At 39.2% G+C, this 15,565-nt stretch overlaps 1 protein-coding gene across 3 annotated transcripts in view; it reads left to right on the top strand.

The window, feature by feature from the left end:
• The window catches only part of meiob (meiosis specific with OB-fold), a 60,345-nt gene that overhangs the window by 29,450 nt on the left and 15,330 nt on the right, over positions 1-15,565 (top strand). For all 3 annotated transcript variants that reach the window (XM_069905405.1, XM_069905403.1, XM_069905404.1), the window contains 2 exons: positions 7,889-8,084; positions 15,256-15,356. In XM_069905405.1, coding sequence (XP_069761506.1) covers positions 7,889-8,084; positions 15,256-15,356 — 297 coding nt within the window. The remainder of the gene's footprint in view (positions 1-7,888; positions 8,085-15,255; positions 15,357-15,565) is intronic.

Genomic DNA, 15,565 nt, shown 5'->3' with positions numbered 1-15,565 from the left:
TTATTTAATATAGACATGGTTAAATATAGCTAAATACCTGCATTGCTTTGCCTCCACTGTAGACTAAGATGGGATTGAAAAAGTGCTCAACAAAATTACAATATCTATAATTTGATCTTGCACTGGGATGGCAGTTATTTGGTATCACCTTTACTTAAGAACACAAGAACTAAGACTAGGTCATTTGGCCTCACACTTGCTCAAAATTTCATGAAGAAATTAACTGATTGCTTATCGGCCTTTTGGCTAAGATCAAGTGTAGTATGAAGAAACTAATTGATTTTCAATCTCAGTACAGCTTTCCTCTATGCATTCAATTTTCCTTGATTTCTTTAATATCCAAAAATCTAGCCATCTGGCATGAAACTAGTGAGCCTCCACAGCCCTCCAGGATTGATATTTCCAGAGATTCATTACCCATTGTTAAAGAAATTTATTCCATTCTCCGTTCCTTATTTTAAGATCAGACCGCCAGTTCCAGACATCCCACCCTGTGGAATATCAACCCACCATCTACATTCAAGCCCTATGAAAATTTTACATTCTTCTATACTCCAGAGCAGCCATTCTCAATGAGGTTCACAGCACATTTAAGGGTGGGGATGGGGGGGTGGGGGGGAACAGACTGAAATTAAATATTTTAATGTCTTCGGTAAGAGAGGAGTATGGAAGAAACCAACTAAACAACTGCTTCACAGGGAAGGGGGCTAAAAAAAACTTTGAGCAGAGTCCTATGGAGGCCTTAGTTTGAGAATGGCAGTTCCAGGGTGTACTGAAAAAGAATGCATAGCAAGTGCTGAAAATCTGATATAATAGGAGAAAATGCAAAGCTGTTAGGTGTCATCCATGAAGAGGAGGAGTGGTTCAAGTTAATGAATTTACATCAAATAATTTCTGGATGAGGATGTGGATGAGGGTAGCGCAGTGGATGTTGTCTATATGGACTTCAGTAAGGCCTTCGATAAGGTACCACATGGAAGGTTAGTTAGGAAGGTGCAGTCTTTAGGTATAAATTTTAAGATAGTCAAATGGATTGAACATTGGCTGAAAGGGAGAGGCCAGAGAGTGGTAGTGGATAATTGTCTGTCAGGTTGGAGGCCGGTGACCAGTGGTGTGCCTCAAGGATCTGTATTGGGCCCATTGTTGTTCGTTATATACATTAATGATCTAGATGATGGGGTGGTGAATTGGATTAGTAAATATGCAGACGATACTAAGATAGGTGGAATAGTGGATAATGAAGAAGGTTTTCAAGGATTGCAGAGGGATTTGGGCTGCTTAGAAAAGTGGGCTGAAAAATGGCAGATGGAATTTAATGCTGATAAGTGTGAGGTGCTTCATTTTGGTAAGAAGAACCAGAATAGGACATACGTGGTAAATGGGAGAGCATTGAGGAACACAGAAGAGCAGAAAGATTTAGGAGTAACGGTACATCGTTCCCTGAAGGTAGAAACTCACGTGAATAGGGTGGTGAAGAAGGCTTTTAGTATGCTGGCCTTTATCAATCATTGCATGGAATATAGGAGTTGGGAGGTGATGTTGAGATTGTATAAGATGTTGGTGCGGCCTAATTTGGAGTTCTGTGTGCAGTTCTGGTCGCCTAATTATAGGAAGGATATAAACAGAGTGGAGAGAGTGCAGAGAAGGTTTACCAGAATGTTACCTGGGTTTAAGCATCTAGAGTATAGGGAGAGATTGGACAGATTAGGTCTTTATTCTTTGGAGCGTAGAAGGTTGAGAGGGGATTTGATAGAAGTATTTAAGATTATGAAAGGGATAGACAGAGTGGATGTGGATAGACTATTTCCGTTAAGAGGAGGAAAGATTAAAACAAGAGGACATGAGTTAAGAATTAAGGGGCAGAGGTTTAGAGGTAACATGAGGGGGAACTTCTTTACTCAGAGAGTGGTAGCCGTGTGGAATGATCTTCCGGGAGAAATAGTGGCGGCGGAGTCAATTGTATTATTTAAGAAAAGGTTGGACAGGTATATGGATGAGAAGAAGATGGAGGGTTATGGGCATTGTGCAGGGAGGTGGGATTAGAAAGGGGTGTTTGGTTCGGTGCGGACTAGAAGGGCCTAATGGCCTGTTTCCGTGCTGTAATTGTTATGTTATGTTATGAGATGTCAGAGTATTTCCAGCATTTCCTGTCTTTATTTCAAGAAGCTATAGGTCAACTCTGCTTAATCTCTCCTCACAGAATTATTTCCCCTATCAGGAATCAATTTGGTGAGTCTTTGTTCACTCTTATCAAAAGTGCATGCCCAGATTGGGAGACCCGAGATTACACAGTATTCCAGGTTTTGAATAATCGGGGCTCTGTACAGTATATTCGCAGTAAGATGCCTACTTTTGTAAGGCAGAGTTTTTGAAGTAAAGGCCAGCATATCATTTATCTAACTATTTTTATTTGTTCTAACTGCATTTTAACTTGCAGTAAATCTGAACATCATTTTTCATTCTCATCATTTTAAAAAAAATCCGCTCAATTCCATTATCTGGGTGAACATGGTTACTCTTGCAAACCTCTGAATCAGAGCTATCTGTTTTGATCAGAACTGCTGTAGCTGTGGTTTATAATATACAGAATACATAAAGAAATTCAACTACAGTTCATGCTCTCTCTACCACAAAGGACAAAAGATAAAAACAACATCTTTTATAAATTCCTCTCTAAATTAGGGATAATTTTAGCCAGTAAATAATACCCTGATATCAACTAAACCTTTAATACAGGCCCAGAAAATTTCCTGCCTAAAAGCTCAAGTCAGCTCAGTAATGCCACCACCACCTATCCCCGCTTAAGGTAAAAAGGGAGGGACATTAAATAAAGTATTTTCAAAATTCTGTGATCAAATTGAAATCTTTAAATGATTCAGTGATCCTTTATACTGCAGAACTGGAAGCAAGGGTAAACAGACACTGTTGCTTGTTGTATATAGTAGTCAAAATGTGGAGAACAATTTGCAACAGCAAATTTTAAAAAAAGGCATGACTGAAGGTCACATGCAAGTAGATAGGGAAAACCAAGCTGGAACTGGATCTCAAGAGAGGTTTTGTAGAAAGCCTGTGAGATGGCTTTTTAGAGCAGCTTGGTGATGAGCCCACTAAGGATTTGGCTGTACTGGATTAGGTGTTGTGTAATGCACCCGAGATTATTAGAGATCTTAGGAGAGCTCGAAGGGGGCATGAGGAAGCCTTGACATGAAGAATTAAGGAGAACCTCAAGGCGTTCTATGCATATGTGAAGGATGACGAGAATGAAGATGGGGCCACTAAAGGATAAGGAAGGCAACATGTGCCTGCAGGTGGAAGAGGTTGGGGAGGTTCTAAATGAATACTTTGCATCAGTATTCACAAGAGAAGAGGACCTTGATCATGGTAAGGTCGAAATTAAACAGGCCTGTGTGATGGACAATGTGAAGATTAAGGAAATGGAATTGTTGGATCCTCTTAAAAACATCAAGATTAGTAAGTCCCTAGGGCCAGATGCAGTATACCCCAGGCTGCTGTGGGAAGTGAGAGAAGAGACAGCTATGATCTTTGAATCCTCTTTGGTCACAAGGGAGGTGCCAGAGGGTTAGAGAATGGCAAATATAGTCCCCTTATTTAAAAAAAGATACTAGGGAGAATCCTGGGAATTATAAAGCAGTGTCTTGTGTCAGTGGTGTGCAAACTTATGGAGAGGATTCTTAAGCTTAGGATCTATGAGCATTTGGAGAAGTACAGTCTACTCAATGGCAGTGAGCCATTGTGAAGGGAGGGTCATGCCTCATGAGTCTAATTTAGTTTTTTTAGGAGGTAACAAAAGAAATTGATGCGGTAGAGCAGTTGATCTGGTCTATTTGGATCTTAGCAAGGCATTTGACAAGGTCCCCCATGAGAAACTCATCCAGAAAGTCATGGGGCATGAGATAAATGGAACTTGTCTGCGAGGATAAAATAAAACTGGCTTGTAGGAAGAAAGCAGACAGTAGTAGTGGAGTACTGCAAGGATGTGTTCTAGGACCCCTGCTCTTTGTGATTTTTATAAATGACCTGGATAAAGAGGCAGATGGATGGGTCAGTAAGTTTGCAGATTACACGAAGGTTGGAGGATTTGTGGATAGAGATTAAGGTTGTCGAAGGTTACAAGAGGTTTTAGACAGGATGCAGAGTTGGATAGAAAAGTGGCAGATAGATTTCAATCTGGATAAGTGTGAGGTGATGCATTTTGGAAGGATAAACCAAAGGCTGAATGAATACAGGGTTAATGGTCGGTTACTTAAGAGTGGGGGTTCAAATCCATATATCCCTCAAGGTCACTGCATAGGTTGATAGGATAGTTAAGAAGGCCTAAGGGATGCTGGGATTCATTAATAGAGGGATTGAATTCAGGAGTAGAAAAGTCATGTTGCAACTCTATAAATTTCTGGTACAGTATTGTGATCAGTTCTGGTCACTTCATTATAGGAAGGATGTAGAAGCTATGGAGAGGGTGCAGAGGAGATTTACCAGGATGTTGCCTGGATTGGGAAACAAGTCTTATGAGCCAAGGTTTGCAGAGCTGGGACTTTTCTCTTTGGAGTGTAGAAGGATGAGAGGAGGTCTACAAGATTATGAGAGGCATAGATAGGGTGGACAGCCACCCGTTTCCCAGGACCGGATCAGCAAACACCAGAGGACATATGTACAGAGTTGAGGGATGGAATTTTAGGGCAGAAATCAGGGGTAAGTTTTTTTACACAGAGAGTTCTTGGAATGCCCTGCTGAGAATGGTGGTGGAGACTGAAACATTGGGGACATTTAAGAGACTCTTAAACAGGTACATGGATGAAAAGAAAATAAAAGGTTATGGGACAGGGAGGGTTTAGTCCTTTTTTTAGGGAGGAATATATAGGTCGACACAACATCGAGGACCAAAGATAATTGCTTCCTAATGGTTCATAGGACATGTATTGTTCCATGTCCTATGAACCATTAGGAAGCAATTATCACAATATGACTGAGTTCAATTTGAGATTTAACAAGGAGAAAATAAAGTCAGATGGGTTGGAATTTCAGTGGTGTAAAGGGAATTACAGCAGCATGAGAGAAGAACTGGCAAAAATCGATTGAAAGGGGGCAGAAAAGCAGCAATGGATGGAGTTTCTGCAAGAAATAGGAAAGGCACAAGATAAATACATACCAAAAAAAGAAGAAATATTCAAATGGAAAAATTTCACAACTGTGTCTGACTAGCGAAGTAAAAGCCAATGTGAAAGCAAAAGAGAGGACATATAAGGAAGCAAAAATTAGTGGGAAGTTTTTAAAAACTTACAGAAGGTGACTAAAAAAACTCATTGGAGGGAAACGATGAAGCATGAAAGTATATTAACAATTAATATCAAAAAGCCTCTTCAAGAATATAAAGAATAAAAGAGAGGTGAAAGTAGATATCAGACCATGAAAAAATTACACAGGAGAAATAATAATGAGAGACAAGGAGATGGCAGAGGAACTACATGAATATTTTGATCACTCTGGAAGACACTAGCAATGTGCCAGTTGTCAAAGGGTACCAGGGAAGGCAACTGAGAGCAGTTACTATTTCAAGGGGGAAGATGCTTAGAAAGCTGAATGGTCTAAGGGTGGATAAGTCTCCTAGACCAGATAGATTGCACTCTTAGGTCCTGAAAGAGGTAGCAATAATGATCTTTCAAGAATCAGTACTCTGGCATGGGTTTGAAGGATGGAAAATTGTAAACATCACCCACTATTCAAGAAGGGAGTGAGGCAGCAAAAAGGAAATTATAGGCCAGTTAGCCTGATGTCAGTGGTAGGGAAGATGTTGGAGTCAATTGTAAAGTATGAGGTGATGGAGTATTTGGAGGCGTATGACAGGATGATTTCCTTAAGGAAAATATTGCTTGACCAACCTATTGGAATTCTTTGAGGAAGTGACAAGCTGGCTGGATAAGGGACATGTAGTGGATGTTGTGTATTTGGATTCTCAGAAAGCATTTGACAAGGTGCCACACATGAGGCTACTTAACAAAAGAACCCATGGTGTAACAGGAACCATACTAGTGTGAGCATTGGCTGATTGACAGGAAGCAAAGAGTTGGAATACAATATTTTGTGGTCTGATTGGCTCTCAGGGGTCTCGGTGTTGGGGTTGCTTCTTTTTATGTTGTATATTAATGATTTAGATTGTGAAATGAATGGCTTTGTGGCCAAGTTTGCAGATGATATGAAGGTAAGTGGAGGAGCAGGTAGTGCAGAGGAAACACTCTGCAGAAGGACTTATGAGGACAATGTGCAGAGAAGTGATGTGAAATATAATGTCGGAAAGCGTATAGTCATGCACTTCAGTCGAAAAAAACAGACAGACATTTAAATGGGGAGAAAAATGGAAATTCCCAGAAGCAAAGGAACCTGGGTATCCTCGTGCAGGATAGCCTGAAGGTAAACCTGCATGTTGAGACAGTCGTGAAGAAGGTAAATGCAATGCTGGCATCCATTTCAAGAGGAATAGAAATATAAGAGCAGGGATCTGATGTTGAGGCTTTATAATGCACTGGTGAGACCTCATTTGGGAGTATTGTGAGCAGCTTTGGGCACCTCAGTTAAGAAAATGTGCACTCAAGTTGGAGAAGGTTCAAAGGAGGTTCATTAGACTGGTTATGGGATTGAAAGGGTTATCATATGAGGAGTGTTTGACAGCTCTTGACCTGTATTCATTGGAAATTAGGAGAACGAGGGGGATCTCATTGAAACATTTTTAATGTTGAAAGGCATGAACAGAGTAGTTGTAGAAAGGTGGGAATGATGGGAGAGTTTGGGACAAGAGGACACAAGTTCAGAATTGAAGAGTGTCCACTTAGAACAGAAATGCAGACATTCCTTCAGCCAGAGGATGGTAAATCTGTGGAATTAGTTGCCACAGGTGGTTGTGGAGGCCAGATCATTGGTTGTATTTAAGAATGAAATTGATATGTTCTTGATTAGCCAGGGCATTAATGGTTATGGGGAGTAGGCCGGGTAGTGGGGATGAGTGGGGAAAATTCATCAGCTCATGATTAAACGGTGGGGATGACTCAATGGGCTGAATAGCCTATTTCTGCTCCTATGTCTTATAGTCTATCAGGGAATACAGGTGCATAATTCCTTGAAAGTGGCATCACAAGTAGAGTTTTTGCCACATTCACCTTATTAAAAATATTGAATGCAGGAGTTAAGTTGTTATGTTGATATTGTATAAGTCTTTGGAGATGACAAATTTAGAGAATTGTGTCCAGTTTTGGTCACCAACCTACAGGAAAGATATCAATAAGATTCAAAGAGTGCAGAGAAAATTTACAAGGATATTGCCGAGACTTGAAGAGCTATGTTAGAGGGAAAGATTAGGACTTAATTCCCTGGAGTGTTGGAGAATAAGGGGAGATTTAATAGAGGTATACAAAATTATGAGGGGTATAAATAGAGTTCATGCAAATGGACTCCATTGAGCCTGGAGGACATGGGTTCAGGGTAAAAGATTAATTGTTTAAGGGAAACTTCACCCAGAGGGTGGTGAGAATATAGGAATGAATGGTGAGAATATAGGAATGAACTGCCAGTGGTGGTGGTGGATGCAGATTCGATTTCAACACTTAAGAAAAGATACCATAGGTACATGGATGAGAGAGTGATAGAGGGCTATGTTCCTGGTGCAGTTCAATGGGGTCAGATGGAATAACTAGTTTGGAATAGACCAGATGAACTGAAGGACCTGTTTTTGTGCTGTAGTGTTCTATGGGCCCATTATTTTCTCAGTGAAATTTTATTAACAATAGTTGTGAAAGTATTTCTTTTAATTATTACAGTAAAGATTTTTTCTCCACATATAAACATCTGTCATTAATGTTGCTTGTTGTTTCAAACATAGTTCCTATAAACTTTTGGTCAGTGAAAACTTCTCAACGGTCAAGTTATGTTATGCTCTGGAGGTTGAAACCAGACTTCTCTCGTTGTTGCATTTGCCTGTGAAAGACCACCAGGATTATTATTCACTTGGAGATATTGTCCATAATGGGCAAAGCCTAAATGGATGCCTCATCAATATTCTGGCATCGGTAAAATCGGTGAGTTTCTTGTAGCTCGATCAAAACTTTTTTTTACATGTCCAATTGCATAAGTTCACCAACACTTAACAGATATGGGTTTATTCTAAGCAAATTTTGCAAAGAAAATCATCACTTCAGTGACAGTATGATTCATGTTGTATACTCAAATTGTACTCTCCCACTTCATTTTTTTTCATGGATATCTGTGGAATAAATTTCATATGGAGTGCACAATATGTTAATGGATCAATCGGCCAGGGATGAATTTCTTTGTGGTTATTTTTTATATCTCTGTTTGAAACTTTTCATTAGAGTCACTTGCATTAATAGCACCATAGGCTGAAAATTCACTCAATTAGCACCTTTGACCAGTAGGCAACTAAATTTGCAGATTTATTTCATTAATGACACAAATACAGAAGTTCAATCCTGCGCTTCCATGTGCTGTACATATTTATGCAGGTATGAAGCCTGACAACTAGGATACTGACTTTGTTTGGACCATTAACAACTGAAAGCAGGTTAGACATAATAATGTAAACATACAGTGTGGTAACAGGCCTTTTTGGCCCACAAACCCATTCTGCCCAATTATCCCCAATTGACCTACAACCCTGGTGCATTTTGAAGGGTGGGATGAAACTGGAGGAAACCTACGCAGACACGGAGAGAACATACAAATTTCCTTACAAACAGCGCCTGATTGTAGCCCCAGAGGCTAATGCTGTAACACCGTTGCCCTAACCATGCCACCCCTTTTTTATTTGTTAGTTCTTTTTGGTTCAGATACATGGGAACCAGATTTTTGTAGCCCTTCATCTGTTGTAGCATTTCTATTTAAAGTTCTGCTCAGCCACTTTTACAATAGCTTCCACTTTGTGGTATGATAGAACTTTGGGGTTGCCTGTGTTTGTAACCTGTGTTTTGCTTTGTGCATGGTGCACACCTTGTCCTCACCTATTTTGAATGCTTCTTTGATGGTCATTCTAGGTATGCTGCACTACTGGACAAGCATTGGAAGCAGGGTAGCAGAGCAGACATGCCCAGGGACAATAGAATACTACAGCACAGGAACAGGCCCTTCAACTCATATGTCTGTGTCCCAACATAATGCCCAATTTACACTAAAACTTTGCTGCTTGACATGACACAAACCTCTATTCCTTGCATGTTCACATCTATACAGAAACCTCTTAAACTCTACTATTATACCTGCTTCTACTTCAGGCTTTCCAGGCACTTACTGTATGTTTTTGAAAAAAACTTATCCTGTACTTCTCGTTTAAGCTGTGCAACATTTTTGTCCTGGGAGCAAGATTATGACTGTCTTATCAACGGCACTCATAATTTTATAAACTCCTATTAGGTCACCTCTCAGCCTCTGACAAGCCATAGAAAACACTCAGCATTGTCCAATCTCTCCTTATAGCTCATGCCCTTTAATCCAGCCAACATTCTGGTAAATTTCTTCTGTGCCCTTTCCAAAGACTCCACATTTTTTCCTTTAATGGGCCTATTAGAATTTTACATAGTATTCTAAATGTGGTCTAACCAAAGTTTTGTGTGGCTGCAACATGACTGACTTGCTTTTATACCCAATTAAGGCAAACATAGCATACGCCTTCAGCTCAGCATTCAACAAGATAATACCTCAGAGGGTGATGGATAAACTGACCTTGTTGCAGCTCAACACCCATCTCTGCAACTGAATCTGGACTTCTTGACAGAAAGACCACAGACTTGTCTGGGTTGGCAGCAAACCTCAAGCTCCATCATACTGAGTACTGGCGCAACTCAGGGCTCACCCCTTTATTGTTCATGCAGCTGACTCACGACCAGATTCAGCTTCAAAAGAATCATCAGATTTATAGATGATACAACAATAGTTGGCCTCATAAGCAACAATAATGAGTTGCATAACAGAGAGGAGGTTGAATGGCTCATAAAATGATGTGAAAACAACAACCTGAATCTTAACGTGGTCAAGACAAAGGAGATGATTGTGGACTTCAGGAGGATGAAGGTCAACCATTCTTCATTACTCATCAATGGTTCTATTGTGGAAAGAGAGCACAAAGTTCTTTGCTATGCCTATAAGAGACTACCTATTCTGGACTCAAAGCATCTCCTCATTAGTCACGAGGTGCAGCAGTGCCTACATTTCCTAAGGTGGTTGAGGAGGGCAAGGCTATTGACCCTTTTTGAGAACTTTTTACAGGAGTACAATTTAAGAGTGTCCTGTCTGGTTGAATTATTGTGTGGTATGGTTGCTGCAAAGCATCAGACTGGAAGTCTGTATGGAGGATTATTAAAACAGCTGATAGGATCACTGGAGTCTCCCTTTGCTCCACAGATGAGATTTACTGGGAGTGCTGTCTGGAGGGCTCAAGGAATTATAGAAGACCCAGCACATAATAGCTTCAACCAACTATCATTAAAAAGAAGGGACAAGAGCATCATAACCACCATTATCCTGGTACCAAAAAAGAGCAACAGTAGTATACATCAATGACTACCACCCAATGGCACTGTTTCGAGCATCTGGTGATGAAATTCATCAAAGTGCACCTCCCATAGACAATGGACACATTTGGAATGGCCTAGAGATGGAACCGTTCCATTCATGATGCTATAGCCTTGTCCTTCCACTCCATCTTGACCCACCTAGAAAGCGACGTCTCATATGCCAGGCTGCTGTTCATCAACTTCAGCTCAGTGTTTAATAGTCCTTCCCCAGAGGCTGGTGGAGAAGCTGTCCTCACTAGGACTTAACACCTCTCTCTGTAACTGGATTCTGGGCTTCCTAATGGAAAGACCACAGTCTGTCTGGGTTGGCAGTAGAACGTTGAGCACCGTCATGCTTGAGCACTGGCGCACCTCAGGGCTATGTACTCAGCCCTCTCTTGTTCACAATACTGACCCATAACTGCAATGCCAGATCCAGCTCCAACAGTCATCAAGTTTGCAAACATAGTCCTGAGGTGCGCCAGTGCTCAAACATGACGGTGCTCAACGTTCTACTGCCAACCAATCCTGGACCCGCAACATCTCCTCATTTGTCAGGAAGGCACAACCATGACTGTACTTCTGAGAAGACTGAGGTGAGTATGGCTACCAACCTACTTCCTATCAATTTTCTACAGGAACTCTATCGAGAATGTCCTGGCCGGCTGCATCACAGTATGGTACGGTTGCTGTAGAGGACTGGATCAGAGGTCAATCCACAGGACCATAAAAGCAGTCACTATGTCTCTCTCACCCGTCATCGATGAGATCTACTGGGATCGTTGTTTGAAGAGGGGGCGCAAAATCATTGTGGATCCCTTTCACCCTGCACACAGCATCTTTCACCTACTCCCGTCGGGGTAGAGATACAGGATCAGCCCCACCACCAGGCTGAGGAACATCTTCTTCTCACAGGCAGTAACAATGCTGAACAATTGATGAACTGCTAATACAAACCCTCCAAACCCGAGACTCTACTATTTATTTAACAATTTTTATCTATTTATTTTTATATATACATATACAGTATGTTTCCAATTATCCGAAAACCATTTTACCAAAATTCTCATTTATCTGAACATATTTGATTGTTAATGAGGTAGATGACACTGGAGGAAACATTGGGGAAAAAAAACTGTCGAGCAGAAATTCTAGTATTTGTTGCTGCATTTATCTTATTTTGTTAGCAGAGATCTTTTTTTTTTGGTAAGAATTAAACATTATTCATGCTTAAAAAACTTTCTGCTGTTTGTTGTTGTTTAACTGTGGATACAAGTATTCTGCTGATATTACTAGGTTGCTTAAAGCCATTTCTCAGTTACCCAAAATATCCAGTGTTCAGATAATCAAAAACATACTGTATATATACTACATATGTATTGTTTCTTTTGTGCGTTATGTCTGAATGTATGTTTGCATGTTTTTGCACCAAAGACTCGAGAACACTTGTTTTGTCCAGTTGTACTTGTACAGTCAGATGATAATAAACTTAAACTTGACTGCCAGGCTAGGGAATAGCTTCTTCCTATAGGCTATGGACTGATAAATAGTATCCTGTAACCGTGACAATCATCTCAAATATTTACATATATTTATTTTGATTATTTATGTGATTTTTATGTACTGTGAATTGTGTGTTTATGTGCCTGCACCATAGATTCTCAAGGTTAAATAGTGAGGCGTGGGAATATTTTGGGGGGGCATAGGAATATTTTGGGAAATCATTAAAAAGTTGGTTTGAAAAAATAAACTCATTATGTTGGTGAGAAAGATGTGACTTGGCCACACAGTCCAACACAATTGTGGTAACTTCCAAGTAAAATCTCTTTTTATTTTCATAACGTGTTTTTATGGTCCTGTTTCTCTTAACTGTTGTTATCCTTGGTTAACATTTATAATATTTTTTCTGACCGGTCTTATTATCATCCATTCCAAATTATCTCATTGATGACGAGGATTCCAAATTATCTCAACAATCATGTCATCCATACCCCTTTACTTTTTCAGTTCAGTAGTGTGTGAGACCTGTATCTATAAGTATCTTTGTGCACTAGCGTATTGATGGGGGGGCGGGCGGGGGGCGGGGGGGTCCGCCCCAGCTGCCAGCCTGAGGGAGACACCAAAATTTGGTGAAAAAATAGGGACACTAGAAAGTAAAGCACGAGGCTAGGGCAGTTTTGATGCACTCTCTGTGAGAAAATATGTCAGAAACTACCCTCGTGTTTTTCATTTTTTTTTAGAGTCAGTATTCTTCCTTTGATCATTACTTTTATTACATTTTTCAATTCTAAGTCATTATAAAATATTGATTAATCTGTTTCAGGGAGCTCGAGCTGTTGTATATTCAAAATGAGCAGACCAAGCAAGCAAAAGATTCATCAATATTCAGTTTAGCTCTTGAAGTTTGAATTTATATCTGCTGTACACGATGATTATTATGCCAACAGACTTTGAAAATGAATCAATGAAAACAGGTTGTCTTGAAGCTCATTTGAGGGTAAAACATCATAACCATGTCAATTCAAAATTGGAATATTTTAAATCACTGAGAGAGAAGTTTGAAATAGATAAAAAAGTCACTTCTTTATTCCCTGCGCAAACTACACCCCTGAATCATCCCCTTGAAGCTAGCTATGAAATTTTTCTGCTGATAGCAAAACATGGGAAGAATCATACGATTGGGGAGGAACTGATTAAACCCGCAATATCATTGTTTCTCAAAACAGTTCTGCAAAAGGATGACAAAGATGTCTGAGCAATGCCATTGAATAATAGTACTGTTTGCAACAGAATAGATGACGTGGGTCAAGGTGGTTGTCAAAGGGAAACCGCTTCAAAAGGTTTATGGAGCTTTTTGATCTCCTCAGCGAGTATTTGAAGGACAAATCAGAAATAAAGCTCTTGCTCACAACAGATGGCAAAGATTATGTGAGTTACTTGATGGATATTTTTGGGAAACTAAGTACATTGAACAAGCAATGCAAAAACAAAGATATTTGCATTCATGGCACTTCTAGAATTATGCCAAATGAATATTTCTGCAAGAAATTTCAGTCAATTCTATTGGTTAAATAAGTGTGAGGAAACTAATGCTACTACAAACATCATTGCTGACCATTTGAAAATATTGGTGACCAACTTCAATGCTAGATTTTGTGATTTTAAAAGCAATGGATTTTCTTTCTTGGTTAACTCCGCATTGCTGGTCAACTTATCTGAAGTTCTGTCCAATACCAAGAGGAGTTATCTGAGTTGAAACATGATGAATCTGTGAAAACTCTGTTCAAAGTGAAAGGAACCATGATGTGGCCATCTAATGAGATCAAAAAGAAATACCCAAACTTGACTACTTCAGCAAGAGAACTATTGGTAAATTTCCATTGTCTTATTTAGTAGAATGTGGCTTCAGTGCTGTTAATGATTTGCTACAAGCTAAGAGAATGCGACAGGAAATTACAGAATGTGGAGATTTAAGGTTGAAACTAAACGAATCAAAAAAATCTGCACCAGCCTCAGGGGAAAGGTTCCAACTGAAGTGATGACAATTGTCAAACGTGTGTTTGAGATTGTGACATATTGAAGTAGTTGAAAATGAAATGTGTTCCAGTGTATTCCCAATCTTAATTGCATTGAAATACATTTGCAGTAAATGATTTAATTAAAACTTCTTTTGAATATATAACTTTTTTCCACTAATGGTGGGGCATTTTTTTTTTTGGAAAAATTAAAGTGCAGTTTCGGGAAAAATGGTTGAGAACCACTGGTCTGGAGAGAGAGAGGCTGTTTCATTGGGTAGTATATGTGCAATCAGATGATAATAAACTTTACTGCCCCATTTACATGCCTCCAGATTATTCAAATATATTCTATTTTGCTGCACATTGTTACATTACTGATGTTCCAACCCAAGTAAAGAAATATCCTTGAAGCAGGCAGAATGGACATGAGGAATGCAAGGATTTCATAGTTCCCTAGTAATATGCATTTATGCAGTGTTTTATGATTCCATGAGAACCTTGAGCTCTACAACTGATGCACAACCAAAGCAAGAATTTTTTATGGTTTTATCGTGTATTAATTTTTACATTGACCATGTACTATAAATGCATGACAACTAATGTATACAATCAAGAACAATTTTTGTTTACAATGCTTGTTCAGATTTTGGTTTTTTAACATTTAATATTTATAACCATGTTTAATTACATCAGCATATTAAGCTTCACTCTCCAGTTCCTACTCACGTATCCCCAGTTTTTTGTTCAAGCTGCAGAATGATTTGTGTGTCTCCCAGTTCTAATTAATATCTGTTTTGCAGTGTCTAGTTAAGTTCCTTTCTCAATTGGAACTTTTTCTTTGTGTCACTATCTGCTTTGGTTGCCCTTTGAAAGTCAGAAGCAGCAACACAGGGAACAGATCCTGCCAGGTGTTTACTGAACCTGACAGCTAATCAGAAAGCAGATTTATATGTCAAAAATTGATGTTTTCATTAGTGTGATATAATGGCTTTTATTTGGTTTTAAATAAATCCTATGGAAACACCTTTAAGTAAAATTCAATTTAAGGTTAAAATATTCAATTTAAGCAAGATTGAATCTTCAAAGAACACCAGTTTGTTCTCAATCTCTTGATGTAATTTTGACATTATAATCGTTTAACATTGAGAAAAGTACTTTTGTTTAAGGTAGGGGAGCAGAAGAATTTTACCACAGCTGACAAAAGAAAAGGACAACGATGTGAAGTAAAATTGTTTGATGAAACTGTACCTTCATTCCTAATGAACTGGTCAGTCTATTTTTGTTTAGAAATTTCAATAGCTTTATAAGTAAGTTTGAAGGTTCTAATGTTGAATTCTAACATTTAAGTGAAATTAGCTATAATAGTCTATTTCAGCCATTTTCGACTTTTATTGGCTATAGCCTTGGAACTCAAAGTTATGGGCCATCTTCTCTGTGAAGTAATCAAATCTAGTTGGTTTCTTCCATACTTCTCTC

Source organism: Narcine bancroftii, chromosome 12, assembly GCF_036971445.1.
Source record: "Narcine bancroftii isolate sNarBan1 chromosome 12, sNarBan1.hap1, whole genome shotgun sequence".
In the NCBI taxonomy this organism is placed as follows: domain Eukaryota; kingdom Metazoa; phylum Chordata; class Chondrichthyes; order Torpediniformes; family Narcinidae; genus Narcine; species Narcine bancroftii.
The sequence above is the reverse complement of the archived record's forward strand: the minus strand, read 5'-3'. Positions and strand labels throughout refer to the sequence as shown.